General features: G+C 34.3%; 1 protein-coding gene across 3 annotated transcripts; it reads left to right on the top strand.

Annotated features, from left to right (window-relative positions):
* Positions 1-18,497: 18,497 nt before the first annotated feature.
* LOC145090144 (OVARIAN TUMOR DOMAIN-containing deubiquitinating enzyme 12-like) lies at positions 18,498-21,612 on the top strand. 3 transcript variants are annotated; one of them, XM_079028488.1, is made up of 11 exons: positions 18,498-18,711; positions 19,281-19,683; positions 19,762-19,934; positions 20,022-20,095; positions 20,184-20,238; positions 20,336-20,410; positions 20,532-20,605; positions 20,716-20,764; positions 20,866-20,950; positions 21,055-21,111; positions 21,211-21,612. In XM_079028488.1, the coding sequence occupies exons 2-11, from the start codon at positions 19,359-19,361 to the stop codon at positions 21,285-21,287; spliced, it is 1,044 nt and encodes a 347-aa protein (XP_078884614.1). In that variant the 5' UTR covers positions 18,498-18,711; positions 19,281-19,358; the 3' UTR covers positions 21,288-21,612. The 3 variants fall into 3 exon arrangements, with proteins under 3 accessions (XP_078884614.1, XP_078884603.1, XP_078884608.1); XM_079028477.1 differs by having other exon boundaries at positions 20,324-20,410; XM_079028482.1 differs by lacking the exon at positions 18,498-18,711 and adding an exon at positions 18,808-18,939 and having other exon boundaries at positions 20,324-20,410.
* Positions 21,613-22,297: the final 685 nt, after the last annotated feature.

Raw genomic sequence — 22,297 nt, 5'->3', positions numbered from 1 at the left:
TTAGGAATGGCCTTACAGGAATCATTGGAATATCATCGTCTTCTTCCATATTAAGCACAACAAAATCAATTGGAAAAATGAATTTCCTTATTGTCTTCAATTCTAGCAAATCAAGCTTCTTGTAAAACGAGTATGACATCAAATTTATAGCTCTAGAATCTGCTAGTGCGTTCGTCTTACTAGAATTTCCAAACTCGCAAGGAACTGTAAGCCTGCCTGGATCTCTCATCTTGGTTAGAATCTTATGCATCACCGCTACCGAACACTTCTCATTAAAGAATAACCTTCGAAGCTTGCTCTAGTTCCTTTCGATTGTTAAGATATCCTTGAGAAATTTTGCATATTTAGGCATTTGAGCAATGACATCTATAAATGGCATATTGATCAAAAGTGTGACATCCCCAAAATCTCAGTCAAAAAAGACCGATTTTTCATTTATGCTTTTAAAATAATTTCAGAGTGAATCCTTTTGATTTGAAAGAGTTGCGGAATTTGTTCCCAAAAATAAAATATGATAAAATAATATTTACCAAAGCATTTCATAAAGAAATGTATTTTCATTATGTAATCAAAACTCGAGATGTTATGTTCCGATACAGACCATAAAGCATAAACGATAACATTACAAGTCATTCAACAAATATATACATATACGGACTTGTAAACAAAATAACTTGATGGTTCATCCATCTTATGCCCTTGCGCCACTACCTGTAATACAAAGAAGCTGAGTGGGTCAGGCTTGGGAGCCTGGTGAGCATATAGGGTTTTCAACCCACAATAAATAATTATATTTAATTCCACCAACCAACAATAACCCAATTAACCATTCCCGTTATTCTCACTTTACGTCCCTAAAACAACTAACACAAGGGACCTAGTCTTAGAATATTTCATCGGGGCGACAACACATGCTTCAGGGGTTCCTCAACAATATAAGTCAAATAAGGCAACCATAAGGGGGATGGAGTACAACGAATGAACACCCGAGTTCATCAACACCTACAGGTGGAGAACCTGCTAGCGTTCCACAGGACTGTCTAGAAAAGTCTGTGGTCGTCATCTAAACTCCGCTAGATGACTAAATCAAAACAACATCGAGGCCTCTCATTTATTTATCACACAACTATCTACCCATGTTCTACCCGACATATTAGTAGATAAAAATATATATTTTTATACATAGTTTAAAACCTGTATAGCATTCTCATTCAATACATATTCCAAATAACAGATGAGACACATACACATAACACGTATTTCATAGAAAATAAATCAGATCTATGAGGTAGAAAAAAGTGAATATACATTCACACATATAACAACAAAATATACACATAACACGTATTTTATATAAAATACTTCATAATTATGCGTTAGAAGAAAGTAACCACACACTCACTTGATCAGAAGATGATTGGGCAGCACTACGGCTTACAGAAGTAGTATTCTTCGACAGATCTGGAAGATCTCCACAAAAATCAAACTCCTCGCGGGCAGAGCTTCGGCTCGGGAATCGCACTTCTCGGGATCTCGGGAGCGTAAAACTTCCTTCTTAACTTGGATATGAGATTCGGGGTGTCGGGATGGCTTCGGGGGTTTACACGCAGAGCTTCGGCACGAAAAAGAGAAGAAATGAGCAAGAATGCCCGGAACCCTCGCATCCTATTTATAGGAGGCTGAGGCCTCGCAGTACGCTGGGCGTACAACCTTACGCGAGGCGTACGCCTCCGAAATCGTCACTGCATGCGTCATCCGAAGAACTTGAGTGTGAGGCGTGTCATGCTTCGTTGTACGCTGGGCGTACTTCGGATAAGTCCGGTGACTCCTCTTCGAATAATATCGGATATAATAAATAAATTTAAATATTAATTATTTAAGAAACTTTGAAAATTCATATCTTCGTCATACGAACTCCGTTTTCGACGTTCTTTATATCCACGCGTAGGTGAGACTACGCTCTACAACTTTCGTTTAGACTCCGTCGGCTAATTTTGACTTTATTTTTTATTATTTATTTTTAGTAGGCCCGACAGGAAAATTTTGTTATAAATTCATAACTTCTTCGTCCGACATCCGTTCTCGCCTAGCTTTTCATTGTTTCGCTACTAACAACGAGATCTTCGATTCTCGTTTAAATTGTTCCGGCTATAAATCGCTCGATCTCAAATCGAGGATTTCGGGCTGCATACCGCTAAGTCGAAACTTCAGAAATTCATAACTTCCTCATACGAAGTCAGATTTGGGCGTTCTATATATATTCGGAAACCTCGTTTCGGTCACTACAACTTTATGCAAAGATATCAGGCTTATCTCATACTTTAATTTTGACGCTTAATTTATTCTTAGTTCATTAAATTATAATAATTAAGTAAATAAACACATAATTCACATCATTCACATAATACTCAAATATTTCATCATTAATACTTCAAAAGAGTTACAAGGGTTAACCTAGACTATTACATCAACGAAAATGCCTAGCCTGGAAACGCAGACATTACAAAAAGTGATTTAACTTGTTTCATGAACTTCTTATGATCTTGTTCTTATTGAAATTGTTTCGGTATTCCAGGATAGGACAGTTGTAATATCCATAAAATTCGAGCCAACTTAAAACTTTTTAAATCATTTAAAACCATTTAGTCATTACAATTTGTTTTCAAAATAGTTTAACCATCAGAGTTCCCAGAAATCATAATTATGAATCGAGGAAGTGTACGGTTACGCCTTCGCCTTCCCGCGGCCACCCGATGAACCCGAAACAATAAAGTGAAACTGTAAGCCCGAAAGCTTAGTGAGTTACCCCCAAAATACCAAAGGCATACCGATAACCATATCATATAAACATATAAGCAACAGAACAACCATGCATCTCGAGTCTACAATGTGACTGGTCCGCCCGCACCGGGCCTTCAGTCCACCTGGTCCACTCTCTGAGTCTACAGTATAAATGGACCGCCCGCACCGGACCTTCAATCTATCTGGCCCGCTCTTCGAGCCTCGGTATGTCTGGACCACCCTCTTGGGCCTTCAGCCCATACGGACCGCTCATCAGGCCTTCGGCCTGACTAGGTGCCCTCCTGGGCCTGCAGTCTATCCGGTCTGCCCTGGGTATGTTGGCCTACAGCACGAAGCAAGACCCGCCTCAACCCAACCCCCATACTAATCAAACAATCATGTGCATATAAATATCATACGCTGGCATGTATATAACAGATAATCATTCTGATCTAACAGATCATTAACACAACAACCATCCTATAACCAGGATACCGACCTAACTGGTCACTAACATAACATCATCCTATATACCAGGATACTGACCTAAATAAGGTCACTAACATAATACCACCCTAACTACCAGAATGCAGATCTAGCAGATCAATAAACATATCAAGCAAATTCCCGGATACAAATCCGATAAAGGGTCGGCCTTGGTGCCTTAAACCCTATTGATATAGTGAGGATAACTCACCTCACAACCGTTGAATCGAAGGATGAGCTCAAACTCTTGGATAACCGCCACAAACTCAACCACCTATATTCACCATAGAACCATACTCATAAATTTTTAATCTCCCAATACGCCCCAGAAGTCAACTAGTCAACCCTTGGTCAAAGTCCAAGTCAATGGTCAAGGTCAACAGTCCATGTTGACCTCAACTCGTCGAGTACAACCAGCCACTCATCGAGTTCCTTGCATAACTCGTGAACTCACCGAGTCACTTAAGTGACTCGTCGAGTTCCCTAATGTTTGCGGCCGTAAACTCTCAACCGCAAACACCTGACCGAAAACCCATCCAGTCGAAAACCCTTGGTCGTAAACTCCTTGGCCGACTCGTCAAGTTTCCCTGCAACTCGCTGAGTTCATGCGTGCCAAAAGTCGGGAAACACTAACTGAATCGCCGAGTCACCCTACTGACTTGCCGAGTCCACGATAATCTTCATCGGACTCGTCGGGTTGACCATGCAACTCGCTGAGTCCCTTCAGTCCATTATCCATTCAGATGCTTTTTAAGCCATGCTAAGGTTCCATATTGTAGATCCAGCTTCCCAAGGCATGTTTATCACGTAAAGTTGCAAACTTTACGTGCATGCAAGGCTCTAAAGTCTTATAATGACAAAACCAAGCTCGTAATGGAGTTTTACACTTAAGGAGAGGTTCACACTTGCTAAAGTTGAAAGCTTTATGGACGTAGAGACCAAAAAAGTTCAAATCTGAAGTTACAACTTCAGATCTGAGCTCATACCCAAGAATAGCTTCATAATATGTTAGAAAAAGCCCTAATCTTTAACCAAATGAGATCTAGAAGGAAATAAGGTAAAGGTAGGGATGAAAGTGGGTCCAAACCCGGACCGGATGGACCCGGACCTGGAAAACCCGGAACTAGTTAACGGGATTTTATAGAACCAGAAACCGGACCGGTATATAGGAACTGGTTCCGGGTATGGTTCCGGGTAAAGTGGGTTTAGAACCGGAAAACCCGAAAAAACTGGAATTTTTTGGTAATTACTTACTACATAGTGGGTTGAAGTTTGAAAATTTTCATATTGATATCCCGACTTTGGGGGACTGTAACTTAATTGAATACGAAACCACAATTAACAAAATTAGAGTCTAAAATCATGTACAAACTCTAAAATACACTCTGGAAAAACCCGCATGTCAATCCGACATCAAACGAATGAGATATACTTGTGTTAATATTTTCACATAATACAAAGTACAAAAACAAATAGCTGAAAAGTTGAAAATTTTTAGTTTTGATATCCCGACTTCGGAGGATTGTAAATCATTGAATGTTAAACTAAAAATGACAAAATTATAGTCTAAACTCATGTACAAACTGTAAAATAGAAGTTGAAAAAAACACATGTCAATCCGACTTCAAACGAATTAGATATGCATGTTTTAAAACTTTCACCGAATACAAAAAAACTAAAAAAACTAAAAACTTCCAGCTTTGATATCTCGATTTTTGAGGACTGTAAGTCAATGAATATAAAACTAAAAATGACAAATTTATAGTCTAGAATCATGTACAAACTCTAAACTACATGTTGGAAAAAACCATATGTTAATTGGAGTTGAAACGAATAAGATATGCATCTTGTAAACGTTTCACAAAAACCGGTTCCGGCCCTAAAAGTGGTTCTGGTTCCAAAAAACTGGTTCCGGTTTTTAGACCCGGTTTACCCGGACCCGATGGACCCAAACCCAGATTACCCGGAATCCGGATAAATCCAATTTTTAAACCCGAAACCGGACCCAGTTCTAACGGTTCCGGTTCCGGTCCAGTTTTCCGGTTCTAAATCTCATCCCTAGGTCAAGGTAACAACTTGATACCTTCCAGGAGATGCAAATTGAGGTAGATATCAGATGCACATACATTCTTTGATCCCAGCCACTAGCTCTCCAAGTTCTTCTTACAAAGATCCACCTTCCAAAGCTTTAAAACACACAATAATGGAGCACACTTATGGGTTAGGGTTTGTTGAACTCTCCAGAGGCTATAAGGGGGCTGAAGGAGGCTTATGATCCCTTAAATAGGGTGCAAAACCCTGAAAATTAGGGTTTCATCCTCCAGCTCCTACTCGTCGAGTCCCTTCTTGGACTCGGCGAGTAGATCACTTAAACACGTGGACCAACCCGCTGCTACTCGACGAGTCAGGGCAACCAACTCGTCGAGTACACCTTGAAATCATGAAAATTTAAAACCATAAATTAATACTTTGAGAATCAGGACATTATAATTGTGGGGGTTTGATATGGATTTAAAACTTGAGGTTTGGGGCTCTGTTGTAATGGTTGCGACGTTGTTGTGTGATTACCACGACATGGTATCGAGGCAGAAGCATCAACTTTTTCAACTTCTTCTTTGGGTCGCTGATTGTGAGATGTATGGGTAGAGTGTATGAGCACCAAAGGTTCAGTATTTTCATCTACTTGAGTTGTATTGATTAATACATCATCTCTTGGGTTAACTTTGGTGTTGCTCGGAATGGTTCCCAGTAAATGCTCAAGTAAGAGTTGAGCTAATTGGCCCACTTGCTTCTCAATGTTCAAAATTGAGGCCTACTGATTTCTTAGAGTAGCTTTTTGGTCTCTTAGTGCTACATCAGTTTTGTTATGTCGTTTTTTCAGTTGCTTTGCAAATCGAGTTAATAGTGCTTCAAAACCCAACTTCTTTTCATGTGTAGGTTGTTCTTTTTGATTGAAACCTTGACCTTGTTGTCGATATTTCTTTGACCTCTCTTTCTTGTATTCATGATAGGGCTTCCATTTCATCTTTGGTTTCTTCCAACTGTCATCATATTCGTTGTGACAACCCGAAATTTCCATTCTGTACAAACCATATCAAGTCAATAGAAGTTAGAACAGTTGCAGTAAATTTCCAGACTTTTAGTATAAGTTGAGTATTTCAGGATTTACACTTAAGGAGATATCAGGAGAGTGGATGCACTAGGATATTGTGCAACTCTGTTATTCGAAAGCTCGTTGATATTAGAATTGAATGCCTGAATAAAAATATTTTCTGCCAAAAATCCTAGGAGTATATATAGGATTCTGAGCCATATTTATTCATTAGTTACATTTCCAACTAGAGAAAAGCCAAATTCTCTCTCAAGGATCTTCGGACTTTCGTCCCGGAAAGTGAGTACTTCTATCTAGTGGTGCTATAAAGCTTCTTATGTGCTTAATACACTAGAAATCATAGGAAAACATCAAGATTAAAGAGTTTACGGCCCAAGAACATCTTGGACCGTAAACCCTTCTTTAAGGGGCAAAAAGTGCCCTAGTCCCTTCCTTGTGCAATAAAACTAGTTTAGACTTGTACCCTAATGTGTTTAGGACTAGAAAACACCCCTAGAACACCAAGAGTAAGGTGTTCATGGCCCAAGAAGTTCTTGGACCGTGAACTCCAAATAATAGGGCCAAAAGGTGCTTTAAACTCTCCTAAAGCCTTGGACACTAGCCTAGATTAGTTCTTAGTTAAATTAGGGACTTGAAAATCACCAAAAACACCCTTTCATGGGAGATTATGGTCGTAATCTCCAAGGGGTTTGGTCCCAGGGCCATGAACTCCTCAAAGGAGTTATAGGATGCCCTAAACTCTTCCAAAGACCTTTCCATTAAGTAGAAATGCTTCTTAGGGTCTTGTAGAGCCTCAAACATCAAATGGTCATGTAAGTATGAGCTTACGGCCGTAAACTCATGAGTTTACGACCGTAAACTCATTTGTTAGTGACATTAGGGTCGTGAACTCCATTAGGGAGTTTTCCTTGAACCCTACACACAATAGCTTTTCCCTACAACACTTAGATGCAATCCTAGAGGCTAATAACACTTGATAAAGGTGTTTAGCATGTCCTAGGGTGTCTTGACTTGTTTATTAGTTTTTTATAGACTAATTTGATACATATATGTGATATTATATGTTAACTAGGATCATAGAGTGTGTTCAAGACTGCACTTGACACCTAGCAATCCTACGTCTTCGGTTCATCCGTACCACTCACAACAGGTGAGTTCATACCCCTTAATCAATGTTTTAAATGTTTTTAAATGTTTTATGGGGGGGGATACAAGTAGAATCATGCTAGTTATTATATCAATCACATGTGATTAATAAGCAGCATTCAAATGATTTGCTACTCATTAGCCGTTTTACCAAACAGTTTCCTTCAAATGATTTTCATGAACATTTTATATGTTTAAAACTCCTTATTAAACTGTTCATTATACTCTGTATATTTCATTTCAAACTCATTTACAATTGTGTTTCAAACAAATGTTTCTTTATACTTAAACTGTTTTATCAAACCCATGCTTTCAACCCGTTTTATAGATTGACATCAAGTCGATCTTTTCTTAGATAGAAATCATGTTCAAGGGTTTTACAAAACTTATTTTATGCTTTTATATTATCAATTGCATGTCTATGTATGTATAGTTATATAAGCAATGTTTAAAAGGCTTAGGAAGGCCTGCCCGCCCTATTTCCTTTTCGTCGTTGAGATGTGGTCTGGTGGGATATCGGGTACCCGTCCGAAGGTCGTTTAAATATTAGTTATATATCATGTGTACATATATAGTCATAAAGGTTCTTCCAGTTCATTCAGTACCCTTGGGTAGCAAGGGTATACTTCCATGTTCATACGTACCAGTTACATTACTAGTAAGCTACCATATGGGTAGTTTAGGAAGAGACTAGAACTATTACTAGAACGCGATATCATACAATGAGTCAGTTTATTCATGAGTCAATACTTGCTAGATAGAGAGAACATACATTACAACTAGTACACACAATACATTACTATACATGCTAGATAGAGAGAACATACATTACAGCTAGCACACACAGAACATTTCAGTACATACAGGTTAGACAGAGAAAGATTACACTTTCAGTTAGCACATTCATTACATATACATTCATGCAGTTATGTGAACCATTGAGCGGGTCATGGCACTTCCTGCCATGACCGCTCTTGTATCCCAAATCTCCTTAATTGGGGAGCGTATGAGTTTGCGTATAGATCTATAATGGATTGACTATCCTACACCTTGCTGCTCGCTATAGTGGGACTTGCAAGTCTACGGGTGCCAAATGTCATTTCTTACGGCATCTTACATCGTCGTTTTACTAGAGTCGGTAGCAGGATACAGGTCGATCACATGTTACATTGAATACCTTTTATTTTAAGGTAGTTAGTACAGCGGTAGTCACTTATTACAAATACTACAGTACTTTCAAGATTACAATAGACTTAAGGTAGTTAGTATGGTTGTAGTTATTTGATACTACACCATAGTACTAGTTCATTTTCCCATTACATTCACACGATGCACGGTAATGTAGAAACTATATTTTTGGTTAATGATAGTCGAGTTTGGGAAAATACACACTCTTACAGGAGACACACATAGATACTAGATGCCTTGGTAGAAGGCTACTCTCAGTAGGAAGCATAGGGCTTTCTAGGATGTTCAAAATAGTTTCATACTTACAGTTCATATACATTTTCAATAATTACAGTTAACATACATACAAATTAAGACACTAAAATACTTATGATCTCACCAGCTTTAACGCTGATACTCTCTTTCAAAATAACGTGTATCCTCAGGTCAACAGTAGACAGATACTGATGCAAGGTTTAGAGAAGATGGAGCTCGTTCAAGACTCATCTTTCATTTTATTTTATACTTTAGTGTCTATTATAATTTGACAGAACAAACTTGTATTAAAATTATATTATTAATGCAATGGATGATGTTGTTGCTTGTTTACTACTTTTCATTGTTGTGATACTGTACATGACGCCCTCCGCCCTAGAACGTTTCCGCCGTTCATGGTTTTGGGGTGTGACATTCGTCGTCACTCGAATAGCATACTTGGGCGTTTTGTTCTCGTTCTCGTCTAAATCACAGTCGCTTGTTAGGTGGGTCCGCTGTTGTTGTCACAACCAACTTGTATGGTGTGAATGTTTTGATTAATCTTCTTAATTCTTCAATTTAAGGTGTCAAGTTTAGCGATTATTGCAGCTAGGTTATCCAAAGATCCTTCATCGGTTGATTTTTTTCGTGTGACGTCATCTCTTGGATTGTGGTATTTATGCGAGTGTTTTGCGAACTCTTCTATAAACTCTTTGTTAGTTTCGGGATTTTTCATAGTGAGCGGTCCTTGAGAACCCAAAAGTTGTCTTATGTTGTCACACCCTCGGCCAAGGCGAAACATGTCGGGAGTGCGACTAAGTTCATGGATCACAGATAAACTGAATATATAGCACAATTACACCGATAAACAAAACATCATTTATATTCCATCATTAAGGTTTGAATACAAGGTTCTTACAAGTGAAAATAGATAGTAGTTGCCTTAAAAAAGGTAAGCAGATAACCAAAAACTAGATAGCTAAGTTGTCTGCAATCCACAACATATCTTCCGTCTGAAAGCCTGTCTAAGGATCCCCTGAGAATACATGTAAGTTTGATGGTCAACACAAAGGTTGGTGAGTGTTACAGGGTTTCTGCTTAACCGCAATATAATACTTTTAAAAAGTCTAAAAAGTATTGCCTTTGTAAGAAAACTGTGTTTGGAAGAATGTTTGATAAAGATAGAAATATAAACCATGGTTGCTATGTAATAAAAGTCTAGTCCAATTTATAGTAAGGAATTTGTACATATATACATATAAACTATGGTTTCTAGGTAATAAACATCTAGTTAAGTTTATAGTAACGGAATGGTACGGATAACATATGAACAAACATACGAATAAGGTTATCTATCAAGGTTGTATTTAACAACCACATATACGGATAAATAGACATACAGACATACAGATAAAGTTATATGGCAAGGTTGTACTTAACAATCGCAGATACGGATAAACAGATAGTTGAAAAGTATATTTGATAAGCGTACACACTGAAGTGTACGATACTTGTTTAAACAGTTGGTAAAACTTTGAGTACAAGCACATAACCGAGCCTAAGATACGAGCTCTATAACTCGTATAAACATATAAACTTATATATTTATGTGTATGTATGAGGTATAATCAGACTACCAAGTTTGTAACCGGCTATACAGTCATAGCACAATTTTTTTCGGAACGTATATGTTATTTTTATTAGTTGTATTATCTTAACAACATAACATATAAAGCTATTGAGGTTTAAAACGATTTTGTTTACTTAACATGTAAGCGTTTAAACAATTATTTCTAAAACTAGTAAAATATTTACACAAAACAAGGATTTTTTTTTGTGTATTTTGCATGATAAATATTATTTAGTACACATACTACCATGCACAGATGAGGGCCAGACATGAAACACTGAGGGCAAGATTATTTTGGCAATTAAGCTGTTCTGAAATCCAACAACTCATGTGGCCCTTCAAACCAGATTCCCGTACTGTAAGTAGTAGCAGAATAAATACTATTTTTGTGTGATTTATATTGCATAAAAACAGTGGTGTTGTTTGCTTAAACAAAGTATATAGAAAATAGATATATACTAGATATACAAGTACTACATGTATTCCCCCCGAAAATATGTAAAAGTGGGGTCGTAACACTCACCTTAAAGCATGACTGGTGAGTAAGAGGTGCGAGAATAACCGAGTTGTAATGTCGTGAATATGAATCTCAGATAATTTAGTTTCAAAGCAGCGGCAACAAGGGGTGGTGGAATGGTGGTTTATGGTGGTGGTGTTGAGTGTATACCGAGAGAGAGATTGAGCTAGAGAGGTGTATAGGAGAAATTGAGAAAGAAATAGAGAGACGTTGAGAGAGGTCAAGAACAAGAAAGAGAGGGAAGAAATGGCTGGTGATTGAGTGAGTTATGAGGCTCACCGATGCCCTCTATTTATAGCAAACACATACACTCACATACTAAATGGAGCCATGTCTTGTACTTCTTTTTTTTTAGTGTACACAAAAGAAGTAGGGGCTTACAAGAAAACAAACATGGGTAAGGGCAAAATGAGCTGGATATTTAGTGCTTATGTGTCTAGTGGGTCCAATATGGGCCCCACAAGAGGGTCTAGCCCATTAAATTTCCCAAAACCACTCATTTTTTGTGTATCGGGATCCGGGTGTCAAGAAAATTTTCCGAAAGTACCGCTAGATAGGAATTAATTCAAGAATTCTAAAAACCCGAACGGATTAATTTTTAGAGTTACGGAACTCCGGGAAATTGCATTTGAAGTTTTGCGTCTAAACGGCTCGCGGTGTCCGTTTTCACGACTTTTGTAAATATTTTTGTTAAAAATATTTTGAGTGTGAAATTAAATAATAGACTATAACCTAAGTCCAAAAACGCTCTCGGAAATCCCGTCGGCAAAGCGTAAGTGCCTTAACGGATCGATTCGGTTTTACGCGATTAAAGAAAACAGTGTTTTACCGTCTATTTTCTTAAAATTGTCGTATTTTTTGCATATGAAGTCCGTTTTGGACGTTCTTTATATTTTCGGAAACAGGGGAGCATATACTATAATATTTTAATGTTTGTTTTTGCTTAAAATTGCTTAATGCAAAATTTCAGTTTTTCTAACACATTAATTAGCGTTGTCGTTTAAGCGGTTTGATTCGGTTGACGGTTTACACATTTGGAAGTAAGGTATCATCTGATATCATGTAATAATTGAGATAACTTATTTATTTTACTTAAGATACACTAAAACTCAATAATTCGGATTAACACCAGATTCACGGATAGATTGACGGTTATAATAGTAGCCCTAGATTCCGGGTTGTCACATATACAAACGTTGATCCCATTGTAGAAGGTTGAGATTTATTGTTGAACGTTGAGATCGTCTTGCGGACAAATTCATAACATCTATTTGTATCTTTCCCATGCTTCATACAGTGATTCCCCATCGAGTTGTTGAAATCTTTGGATGTCCTTCATTTTTGTGACCTTTGATAGAGGGAAAAATTGTTGTATGAACTGCTCTTTTAAAGTGTCTCATGTTATGACCGTTCCTGCTGGTAATGATTTTAACCATTGTGTGGCTGCATCCTTGAACGTGATTGGTAATATCCTTAGCATTACTGCATCTTTATTCACCCCAACGATGTCGAAGTAATTTGTGATTTCGAGAACTTCATCGATATCGTGGTAGGCATCCTCTTTGTCTTTTCTGTAAAACGGTGTCTCTTTATGCATATTGAGGAATTGCTCTTTTAACTAGAAATTTGTTGCTTTCGGGATTGACAGTAGCACAAGGCCTGGTCCGGTGCGATCCCTGGCACGTTGAGTGTATTGTTCCATCGTCATCTCTGCTATATCAACCATGTTTTCTTCTTGATCACTTTCGTCTCCGATCTCTGTTTCTGGTTCAATACTTTCTGATTCGTAATTTATCTCCTACTTTTCTTTTCTTTGTTTTATGAAATTTTGATTCAGGTTCTTTAAAGGTATGTATTGCCTTAGATGAAGATGCTCTAGTTATATACTAACTAAAACAAACTGAAATAACACAAAACAAAACGTAAAAAGGAACTAAAATGATAAATAAAATAAATAAAAGAACAACGAAGACGCAGTACGGTAGGGTAGTGTCGCGATGCTCTTTCGAACAAAAATTAAAACCAGATAAAATTAAATAACTATCTATGGAAACCACAAAAAGGATCGAATAACCATACGTTAATTAATTAGAAACAAAATAAAACCGTTCCTCATCAACAATGTCAAAACCTTGATGTGTTATTTTTAACTAATAGTTTTATATTTATAAAGTCATATTGAATCTCAAGTAATTTTAAACACAAATAGACAATGTACCTAGTCATGAAATAATATAGTTTAAGGTATGAATGAGTGTCAAACTCTCGGGGAAAGGGTATGATTTTGATTCAAACAAATAAACAAATAATTAAACTAAAGACATAAAAGTAAAAATGGGGGTTTTTGTTTAAAATAATTAAAATTGTTTTAACACGTAAATAAAGCAAACAAAAGCAAAGAACTTTTTTTTAAAACATTAGATTTGAAGTACTTCCACTAGTATCTGAATTCCCTTAGTTCCTATGTTTGATTCCTCAGAAGTGCAATAAATTAATAAGTTGGTTATCGAATTTTATTGTGACTAATCATCTTGATAGGATCTCCTCGTGTTAATAATAAATGAACAACTAACACAATGATCATGTGATTGGTAAACACATAATTAATTCAATAAATACGAATTATGAAATTATGATCTAGTGGCTTCTTATCATGTTCATGACAATCAATCAAATCATATCATGGATATCTAATTCTCTCTAAAACGTTCAAAGTTAGCAATTAATATTACTTAACCATAAGATTCGATCAATCTCTAGCAATTAATATTACCTAACCATAAGATTCGATCGATCTCTAGTCATAACAGTTTATGATCATAAAGCAGTTTAAATTCAAGTTAATGTAATTTGATTGATAGTCGTAACTACACATAACTTAGCAATACACAATACAAATCATAACTTTAACATCAAAGGTAAAGTGATCAATCAAACATAAAAGATAACCAAAATCAATTAATCCTACTAACGTAATCACACCATATTAATTAGGGTTCATTATCATCTAGGAAAAGCATAAGGTTTTTAACCTTGCATTAGAACTAGAAAATAGAATCTAACAAATTTGGAATTGAAATAAATATCATAAAACAAACCGAAATGATAAAATAGTTGATTTCTCTACTTGACCTTCAAACACACTTTTCAAAAGTGTTATTCAACTTTGAAATTCATCTAGTTGTTGTAACAATCTTGTTCCCCAAGTTGGTACATGTTGGCACACTCAACAGGGTTGGAAAAATCGAATATATATATATATATATATATATATATATATATATATATATATATATATATAGGGCTAGTTTATTTTATTTTTTATATTTATTGTGTGCTAGAATGCACCAATAGAAATTTAGTAAATTAAATAATTATAGATATTAAATGATTTCCATAAATATATGTATATTAAATGATATCCATAATTATAATTCTCTTTTTATGGAAACTAATTAAATCCGTCGTTAATGCCAACAATAACATTCTTTCAGAATGAATTTGCATCTAGGTTTTTATATATGAGTTCGTACTCTCAATCACTTAAAATACAATAAAGTTGTATGGAATATGAAGAACGAAGGTGTATTCTATTAGAATACGCTCTCATTCTTCTAGATATGAATTTATTCTGAAAGAATATTATTGTTAACATTAATGACGAATTTAATTAGTTTCCATAAAAATAAGTTATAAATTAATACTAAATTCCTATTGGTGCATTCTAGCACACAATAGATGTGAAAAACATTTGAACCTACCTACCTACCTATATATATATATATATATATATATATATATATATATATATATATATATTTGCGCAATCGCATAGTGGTGGTGTTTATACCGTGCCATGGAATCGAGAATCCGTATTACACATGAACACGTAAACTTGTGCAGGAAGGGAAACTGGAAATCTTCATTTAAAGAGAGGTGCACGTGCTTTTCATCATCCTTCAGTTCTTCTTCTGTATCAACTCCGTTCTCTTCCTTTTTGCATCCCAACTTCGAATTTAACTATAATTATCAATTTTAAAGCATATTAAATATCATTTATCTTTAAATATAACATTTTAGATTAATTCATTAAGATAATGGCCTAAAATATATAATTAAATAATATCATATCAATATGTATGTTGTCTTATTTTCATTTTTAAGTGTGTAACAATATTAACAACCATTTACCAAAATAGTGGTATAAAGAGAAACATAGAGCAAACTCCATTCACTTTTTAAAGACCAACCATCAAGTCATTGTAAATTTCTTGGAGATTGAACGATCATAGCTTCACAACATTTAGGTCAACATCTTCAATAATTGTATTGATTTATTAGTTCCATATGTTTAAGTATGATTGATCTTGTATATTGTGGGACAACAACTTTTGTTTGGAAATATTCATCGTTACTCTTTGTTTTGATTCCATGTACTTGACGTACCTTGTTCAAAGTATAAGATAATTATTGTATACCTTTAGTATATCTAGAGAAAACTTAATATTAATTTATAATTGGTGGTAGTGGATTTGAAGTGAACCATGTGGTCATCTGGTTTTTACTCTCGTTTTGAGGGCTCCCATGCTAAAATTTCAGTATCTCATATTAGTTAGTTACCTACTACTTTGGGATGATTATATTGATGTATAAATATCACACTGTGGCTAGTCTGGTTGTATTTAAAAGGGGAAATTGCAATAAAGTCACAAAGTCAACCGAAAATTTCGATTTTGACACCGTATTTTTTTCTCAATTAAGTCGCTATATCTACAGTTTGATTGAAGTATCAACCAAATGACTAGCTCTCCCGGTAACCACTTTTTCCAAATTTAATAAAGTTACAAAGTTTACCAACATTTCGATTTTGACATAATGTTTTTTTTTTCTTAATTATATCATTACATTGATATTTTTGTTGATATGTTAACCAATTAACTGGTTACCATTGATCTCACATGTTACCAAATAAATGAAATGACAATATTGTGATGTGGAAACCACATCAAATCTTATGTGGCAGGATTGAGTTTCAAATATGCATCAAACGCAATTTCACATATTGTCTTCTCTTCTTTTCCTCTTCTTGTTAGAGTATTTCTTCACAAATGGCGTCTGAAGTCGATCTAGTGGTTCGAACTCACTTAAAAGACAACGAAAAGGGGATACTTACCCTTTCAAAAGATGTTATTATGGTTTAGAAGCTCGATTTGTACAAGAAGTAAATGAAGACCCCTAGTAGCGTGATTTGGGTGATGTTTAGTGAGTTTGAACCTCTAAATTGATCTTGTAGGGGTCTTCATTTACTTGTTGTACAAATCGAGCTTTTAAAGCACAATAACATCTCCTGAAGAGGTGACTATGACCTTTTTCGATGACTTGTAAGTGAGCTTGAACAATTGGACCGACTTTCATATGTCATTTGTGAAGAAATACTCTAACCAGAATAGGAGAATAAGAGAAGAAGATATGCGAAATTAGATTCGACGCAAACCCTAAATTTAAAATTCAATCATACCATATAAGATCCAACATGGCTTCCACATCACAATATTATCTTTTCATTTATTTGGTAATCCGCTAGATTGATAGTAACCAATCAATTGGTTGACATTACAAAAAAATTATAAATGTAATGAAATAATTAAGAAAAATAAAACATGGTGTCAAAATTGAAATATTGGTAAACTTAGTGATTTTATTGCAATTTGGGATAGTGGTTACCAAGATAATAGGAAGAATGAATCATTTGGTTAATATTGCAACAAAATTGTAAATATAATGAATTGAGAGGAAAGAAAATATGATGTCAACATCAATATTTTCGGTTAACTTAGTGATTTTATTATAATTTGTCATATCCAAAATATCATATTTGTTTGCAGCTTCAAATATTCATTGACTCGGAAAATTTTAACCAAACGAAATTGTAAATTTACAACGATATCAGATTGTTGTTTGAAGATGGATTAAATCCTATCAAAATCGTAATTTACATTTACAAATGAGAATAGATAAAAGTCTGAAGTAGGGGTGAGGATAATAACTAAAAAACCGAACCAAAATCAAATTAACCGATATAACCAAACATTCATACACGGGTCGGTTATGGTTTTATAGGTTAACCGAACCATTATTAACCGAACCGCTAACTTTATATTTTAATATAAAAAATTATAGATTATATATAAATTATCAAATAATATAGTAAAACATATTTAAGACCCATTAAAATTTCAAAATATAATTCATTAATCCTCATTTATCAGGAGACGAACGAACAATTAAACCATTAAAGGTTGATCACACAAACACACATAATCTTCCAATCATGTCAATAGTTAGTTTATTCATTAATGTTGTAATTCTTAATTGACTAATTCTACACTTTGCAAACATTATTCACAGTTAGTTTAATCTTCACACTCATAATCCTAAATGAATGCTTCTTACACCATTAATCTTAATCAAAGATCGTTGTGACTCTATAGACCTATTCGAAGGATTTTTTTTACTTAATCATATTGAATGTATATGAGTTATTGAAACTTTTTTAATCCAGATAACACATAATATAAATGTTTGGCTATTTTATTTTATAGTTTTTTTATTTAATCGCATTAAACGTGTATGAATGTTTGACTTTATTTTAATGTTAATATTAATTATAAATATATGAAATTATTAATGTCAATTTTTTTAAAAGTTTTATATTTTTATTGAATGTTTTTTATTTTTAATGTGATTATGTATTATCTCACTCTGAGTATCATAGGTACACATTGTTTTTTATTACTATAAGCTAGATTACTAACATTGGCGTCAATGACTTTTTTATATTCCGTTTTCATTTTTTATGTCAATATATTTTCGGCATTTATATTATTTTAAACATTATGGTTAACCAATATTAACCATTAACCAAAACCGTTAACCGAAAAAAACCATTAACCATAACCAATATTAACCATACCCAATGGCTATCAAAATGCATTAACCATTCATAATGGTTATGGTTCAGTTTTGACCAATAACCGAACCAATCCGCCCCATACACAGCCCTGAAGTGTGCGATTGGTTTGTTATTTGTAATCAATTCAATACTCTTAATGGGGCTAAAAACGGATTAATTACACCCAACAAATCAAACGTGATGTCGTGATCTACAAATAATAATAAACGTTATTGTCTCACAGAAAATGATTTGAACCCAACTTTCTCCCGTATATATATGAATTTTGTCCTTTGCACTTAATTGTTCAAAATACAAAAAATAATAAAATAATAAAATAATAATAATTAAGAAAATACCAAAATACACGCCGTCAGCGAGGGCCATTGTAAGGTGTAAACAAACGTGTTCGACTTTTAACGCCGTGCAACTGTATATATACCTCCACCATTCGTCCCCCTTCACGCTTTCGTCTTCCTCTTCCTTTTTCCTCTTCCTCCGTTCATCGTTATCTCCTCCCGCGTTCTATCTGTCTTCCATTATCGTCTCTCTCAATAACTACACACATAAACATACTGATATTATTAATTCTTGGTGGGTGAATTGCATTTAGATTGGGGTTCTGAAGTTCAATCAGAAATGAAGATGTTTGTCTGACACCCATGGTAATTGAAGTTGTACTTATTTTGTTTTTTCTTTATAAAATTATTGTACTGAATCACTTTGTGAATTATTTGGGATCATGTTCATTTTTGGCAACCTTTTTTGCTACTGAAATTGAGATTAAGATCAACGATAAAAATCGATTTTTTTCTTTTCCCAATTCGAATGGGTCGTGCTCAGAAATCTTAATGCTTAAGTTTTGAATAACTTTTACTTCATCTTCCGTATAGGTACGCGTATTCAATCGATTGATGCTTGTTTTTGTTTGTTGTATTTGCTTTTCTTCTATATTCTAACATTGAGATTCCACAATTTGATTGGAGATGTTATATGATTATGATAAACATATGAATATTTCGAAAGGGATCCCTCTATCTGAAATTTTGCACTTGTCTTACATTTCCAAAATTGGAACAACTGTTTATGAACTCGTTGAGAAGGGGCATTTCACTAATCATCCTTCTGAGGCTAATTAACATCCTACTTATAAAAAAATACATTAATTCTAGGTCATCTAGGTAGCTTATTACTATCTTCTTCTCATCGTCGATTCACCATTTTTAATTTTCAGGAAGAATTAGTGATTGAAAGCGTAAAGCTCTGATCGTATTTGTGAAAGCGCGAGAACACATTCAATTGTTGATAAAATATGTGCGAACCAGATTCCGATGTCGTGAAATGGGGACTCCACTTCCTCGATGTCGACCAAATATTCAGTTCCACTTATTACGGCGATAGCAATCAACACGACGTGAACATCTGTCATGAACAGTATAACAATGGAGGTAACAGTTATCAAGAGAATGATTTCAACAATGTCCAAAACGATGAAATGCTAGCTCACTCTCTTCAACAAGAGCTATTAGATCTCTCAATTTCAGATGGAAATGAATTATCCAATCCAGAAGAACATTTACAAACATCAAACGATACTCAAGAATGGTATACTCCATCACCAGATAATTACTATTATGGTAATCTTCTCTTCAAATTCCAATACCTAATCACCATTTTTTCACAACATTAGTTATGAAAAACTGTTTTGATTACAGGTGATGAATCTAGGTTACAGGAAACAGAGGAAATGGGACATTCAAGTTCTTGTTCAAGTCCTGGAAATAGGTCTTATGATGGTGATGAATATTCATACAATTTAGAAATAACAGATGAATCTGAGCTTGATGGTGAAGTAGGCAAGAGATTGACTGAAATTGTCCCTGTTCCTGTAAGTGTTCAAAAAAAAAAAGATTTAATATTTCATTATATTCTGAGTAATAACATCTGTTTTACTTTTATTATTACATGAATGCAGCATATCCCTAAAGTTAATGGAGACATACCTTCAGTTGATGAAGCTACTTCTGATCATCAAAGACTATTAGACAGGTGTTCATATTAATTTATCATAAATCAAATTTACTAAATTTGATTTTTATTAAAACTGTTATATTATATATATCTTGTTTGCTTTCAGGTTGCAGTTATATAACTTGGTAGAGTCAAAAGTTCAAGGGGATGGTAACTGCCAGGTCAGCATTGATTATGTTAAACATAACAATCATTTTTAAAAACTTATAAATTTTTTGAAAGTTCTTTTCTATTTTTTATAACCAGTTTCTTGTACAGTTTCGGGCATTATCAGACCAATTTTATCGTTCACCAGAGCATCATAAATTTGTGAGAAGACAAGTGGTTAATCAGGTTAGTTTTGTTTTTATTTGAATAATAAATCATGTCTACTTTTTTTTATTCAAATTTTATATTATTCAGTTTCTTAAGGTTCTAGTTTTATAACAATACTACATGATTTGAATATATGAAGCTTAAATCACATCCAGAGATGTATGAGGGATATGTCCCCATGGCATATAGTGACTACTTAAAAAGAATTTCCAAGTAAATACTTCTCATTTTTTTTTTCAATTTTTAATGATATATATATATATATATATATATATATATATATATATATATATATATTTATATATTTATATGAATGAGTATAGGAGTGGAGAATGGGGAGATCATGTCACCTTGCAAGCAGCAGCAGATTCTGTAAGTTAACCATCTTTTTTTTTTCTTTATTGTGAATTAAAATATGAAAAAATATATATTTTTTTTCATAACTTTTCTCATGTTTATATTGCTTTATGCAGTATGGGGTCAAAATTTTTGTTCTAACCTCATTTAAAGATACTTGTTCCATTGAGATTCTTCCAAAAGTTCAGAATTCAAAAAGGGGTAATGACAATGTTCAAATCTTTATATTTATAGTTATACTAATTGCTTTTTGTTACTTTTATAACTAAAGTTATAACCTTTTTTATATATCGACTATATTGTAGTCATTTTCTTGAGCTTTTGGGCTGAGGTGCACTACAACTCAATCTACCCTGAAGGAGGTATGTATGCACTATTCAAAATCTTTTTATTAGCTTTTACTTATTTATTGATTTTTGAATTGATTAAATAATATGTTTTTTGTTTTTATTATTTTAAAGAATTGCCACCACCAGAATACAAAAAGAAGAAAAGGTGGTGGAACTTTAAACACAGGCATCAAGCGTATCTTGATTGAAAAGATTTGTGATGAGGGGTGGTTAATGGTTATTCTTGAAATCTATAGGAAATAAGTTGTCATTTTACATCATGTATAGTAATGTTTCTTGGTTCTTTAAAAGGTGATGATGCTGATATAAGCATGCATGCTTCTGTTTTCTTGAATTGGCATGGTTATTTATGGCATTGTGATGGATTGATGGAGCCTTGATTTTAGATTCACTCATTAATAAAGCTTACTTTGTAGCTAGATAGTTGTCAAAGAAAGATGGTTGCTTAGGAGTAAATGTGACTCATTAGCTGAATAAAATGGTCGATTCTATGGGAACATTCTTTAAGGACAATGATTACAATCTCCGTAATTTGTTGTTTATTGTCCATTTTGTATATTTGTTAAAAGTTTCTATGATAGTATTCCACTTCTAATATTGGAATTACATCTTGATGACTTATAAATGGATTCTATGGGAATATTCATTTGCATTTTCAGTCAAGACACCATTACACTTGACCGAATGGACCATGTAAGTTTAATGTGATGGTGTGAAAAGATGAAGCTTATGCTCAAGGTCTTAATCGGTTATGATGTCTTGGAACCTCATTGGCAAGTGATTGTTGAAATCAATGAAGAAAACATTCACAAGAGGGCACACGATGATATAATGTGTTGTGGCTACATTCACACCACTATTAGGGATTGCTTATACAACGTCTATGCTTCCACACAATCTGCAAAATAAATTTGGGACGCTCTTGAGAACAAATACAATACATATAAGTTTATCAAACAAGGTGCATATAAGTTCGTTGTGTTCAATTTCTATGAATATACCATGAAAGATCAATGATCTACCGTTTATCAAATCAATGATTGTTGTTTTTAAGTTAAGAAATTGGATGTTGACATTCTTGATATCAAGTCATTGGATTGTTGTTTTTAGGTTAAGGAATTGGATGTAGACATTCTTGAAAAGCTTCTTATGGGGGGCTTTATTTCAAAATTTCATCTATCTTGGCATAATTACGCAA

The sequence above is a fragment of the Lactuca serriola genome, chromosome 1 (assembly GCF_051521515.1).
Source record: "Lactuca serriola cultivar US96UC23 chromosome 1, Lser_US96UC23_V15, whole genome shotgun sequence".
In the NCBI taxonomy this organism is placed as follows: domain Eukaryota; kingdom Viridiplantae; phylum Streptophyta; class Magnoliopsida; order Asterales; family Asteraceae; genus Lactuca; species Lactuca serriola.
The sequence above is the reverse complement of the archived record's forward strand: the minus strand, read 5'-3'. Positions and strand labels throughout refer to the sequence as shown.

What these genes read in the sequence shown, in the direction of transcription:
- LOC145090144 (XM_079028477.1), top strand. Translation starts at nt 19,359, where the DNA reads ATGTGCGAACCAGATTCCGATGTCGTGAAATGGGGACTCCACTTCCTC. An exon ending in ACCAGATAATTACTATTATG is followed by an intron (nt 19,684 to 19,761) that starts GTAATCTTCTCT and finishes TTTTGATTACAG; the next exon opens with GTGATGAATCTAGGTTACAG. An exon ending in TGCAAGCAGCAGCAGATTCT is followed by an intron (nt 20,765 to 20,865) that starts GTAAGTTAACCA and finishes TGCTTTATGCAG; the next exon opens with TATGGGGTCAAAATTTTTGT.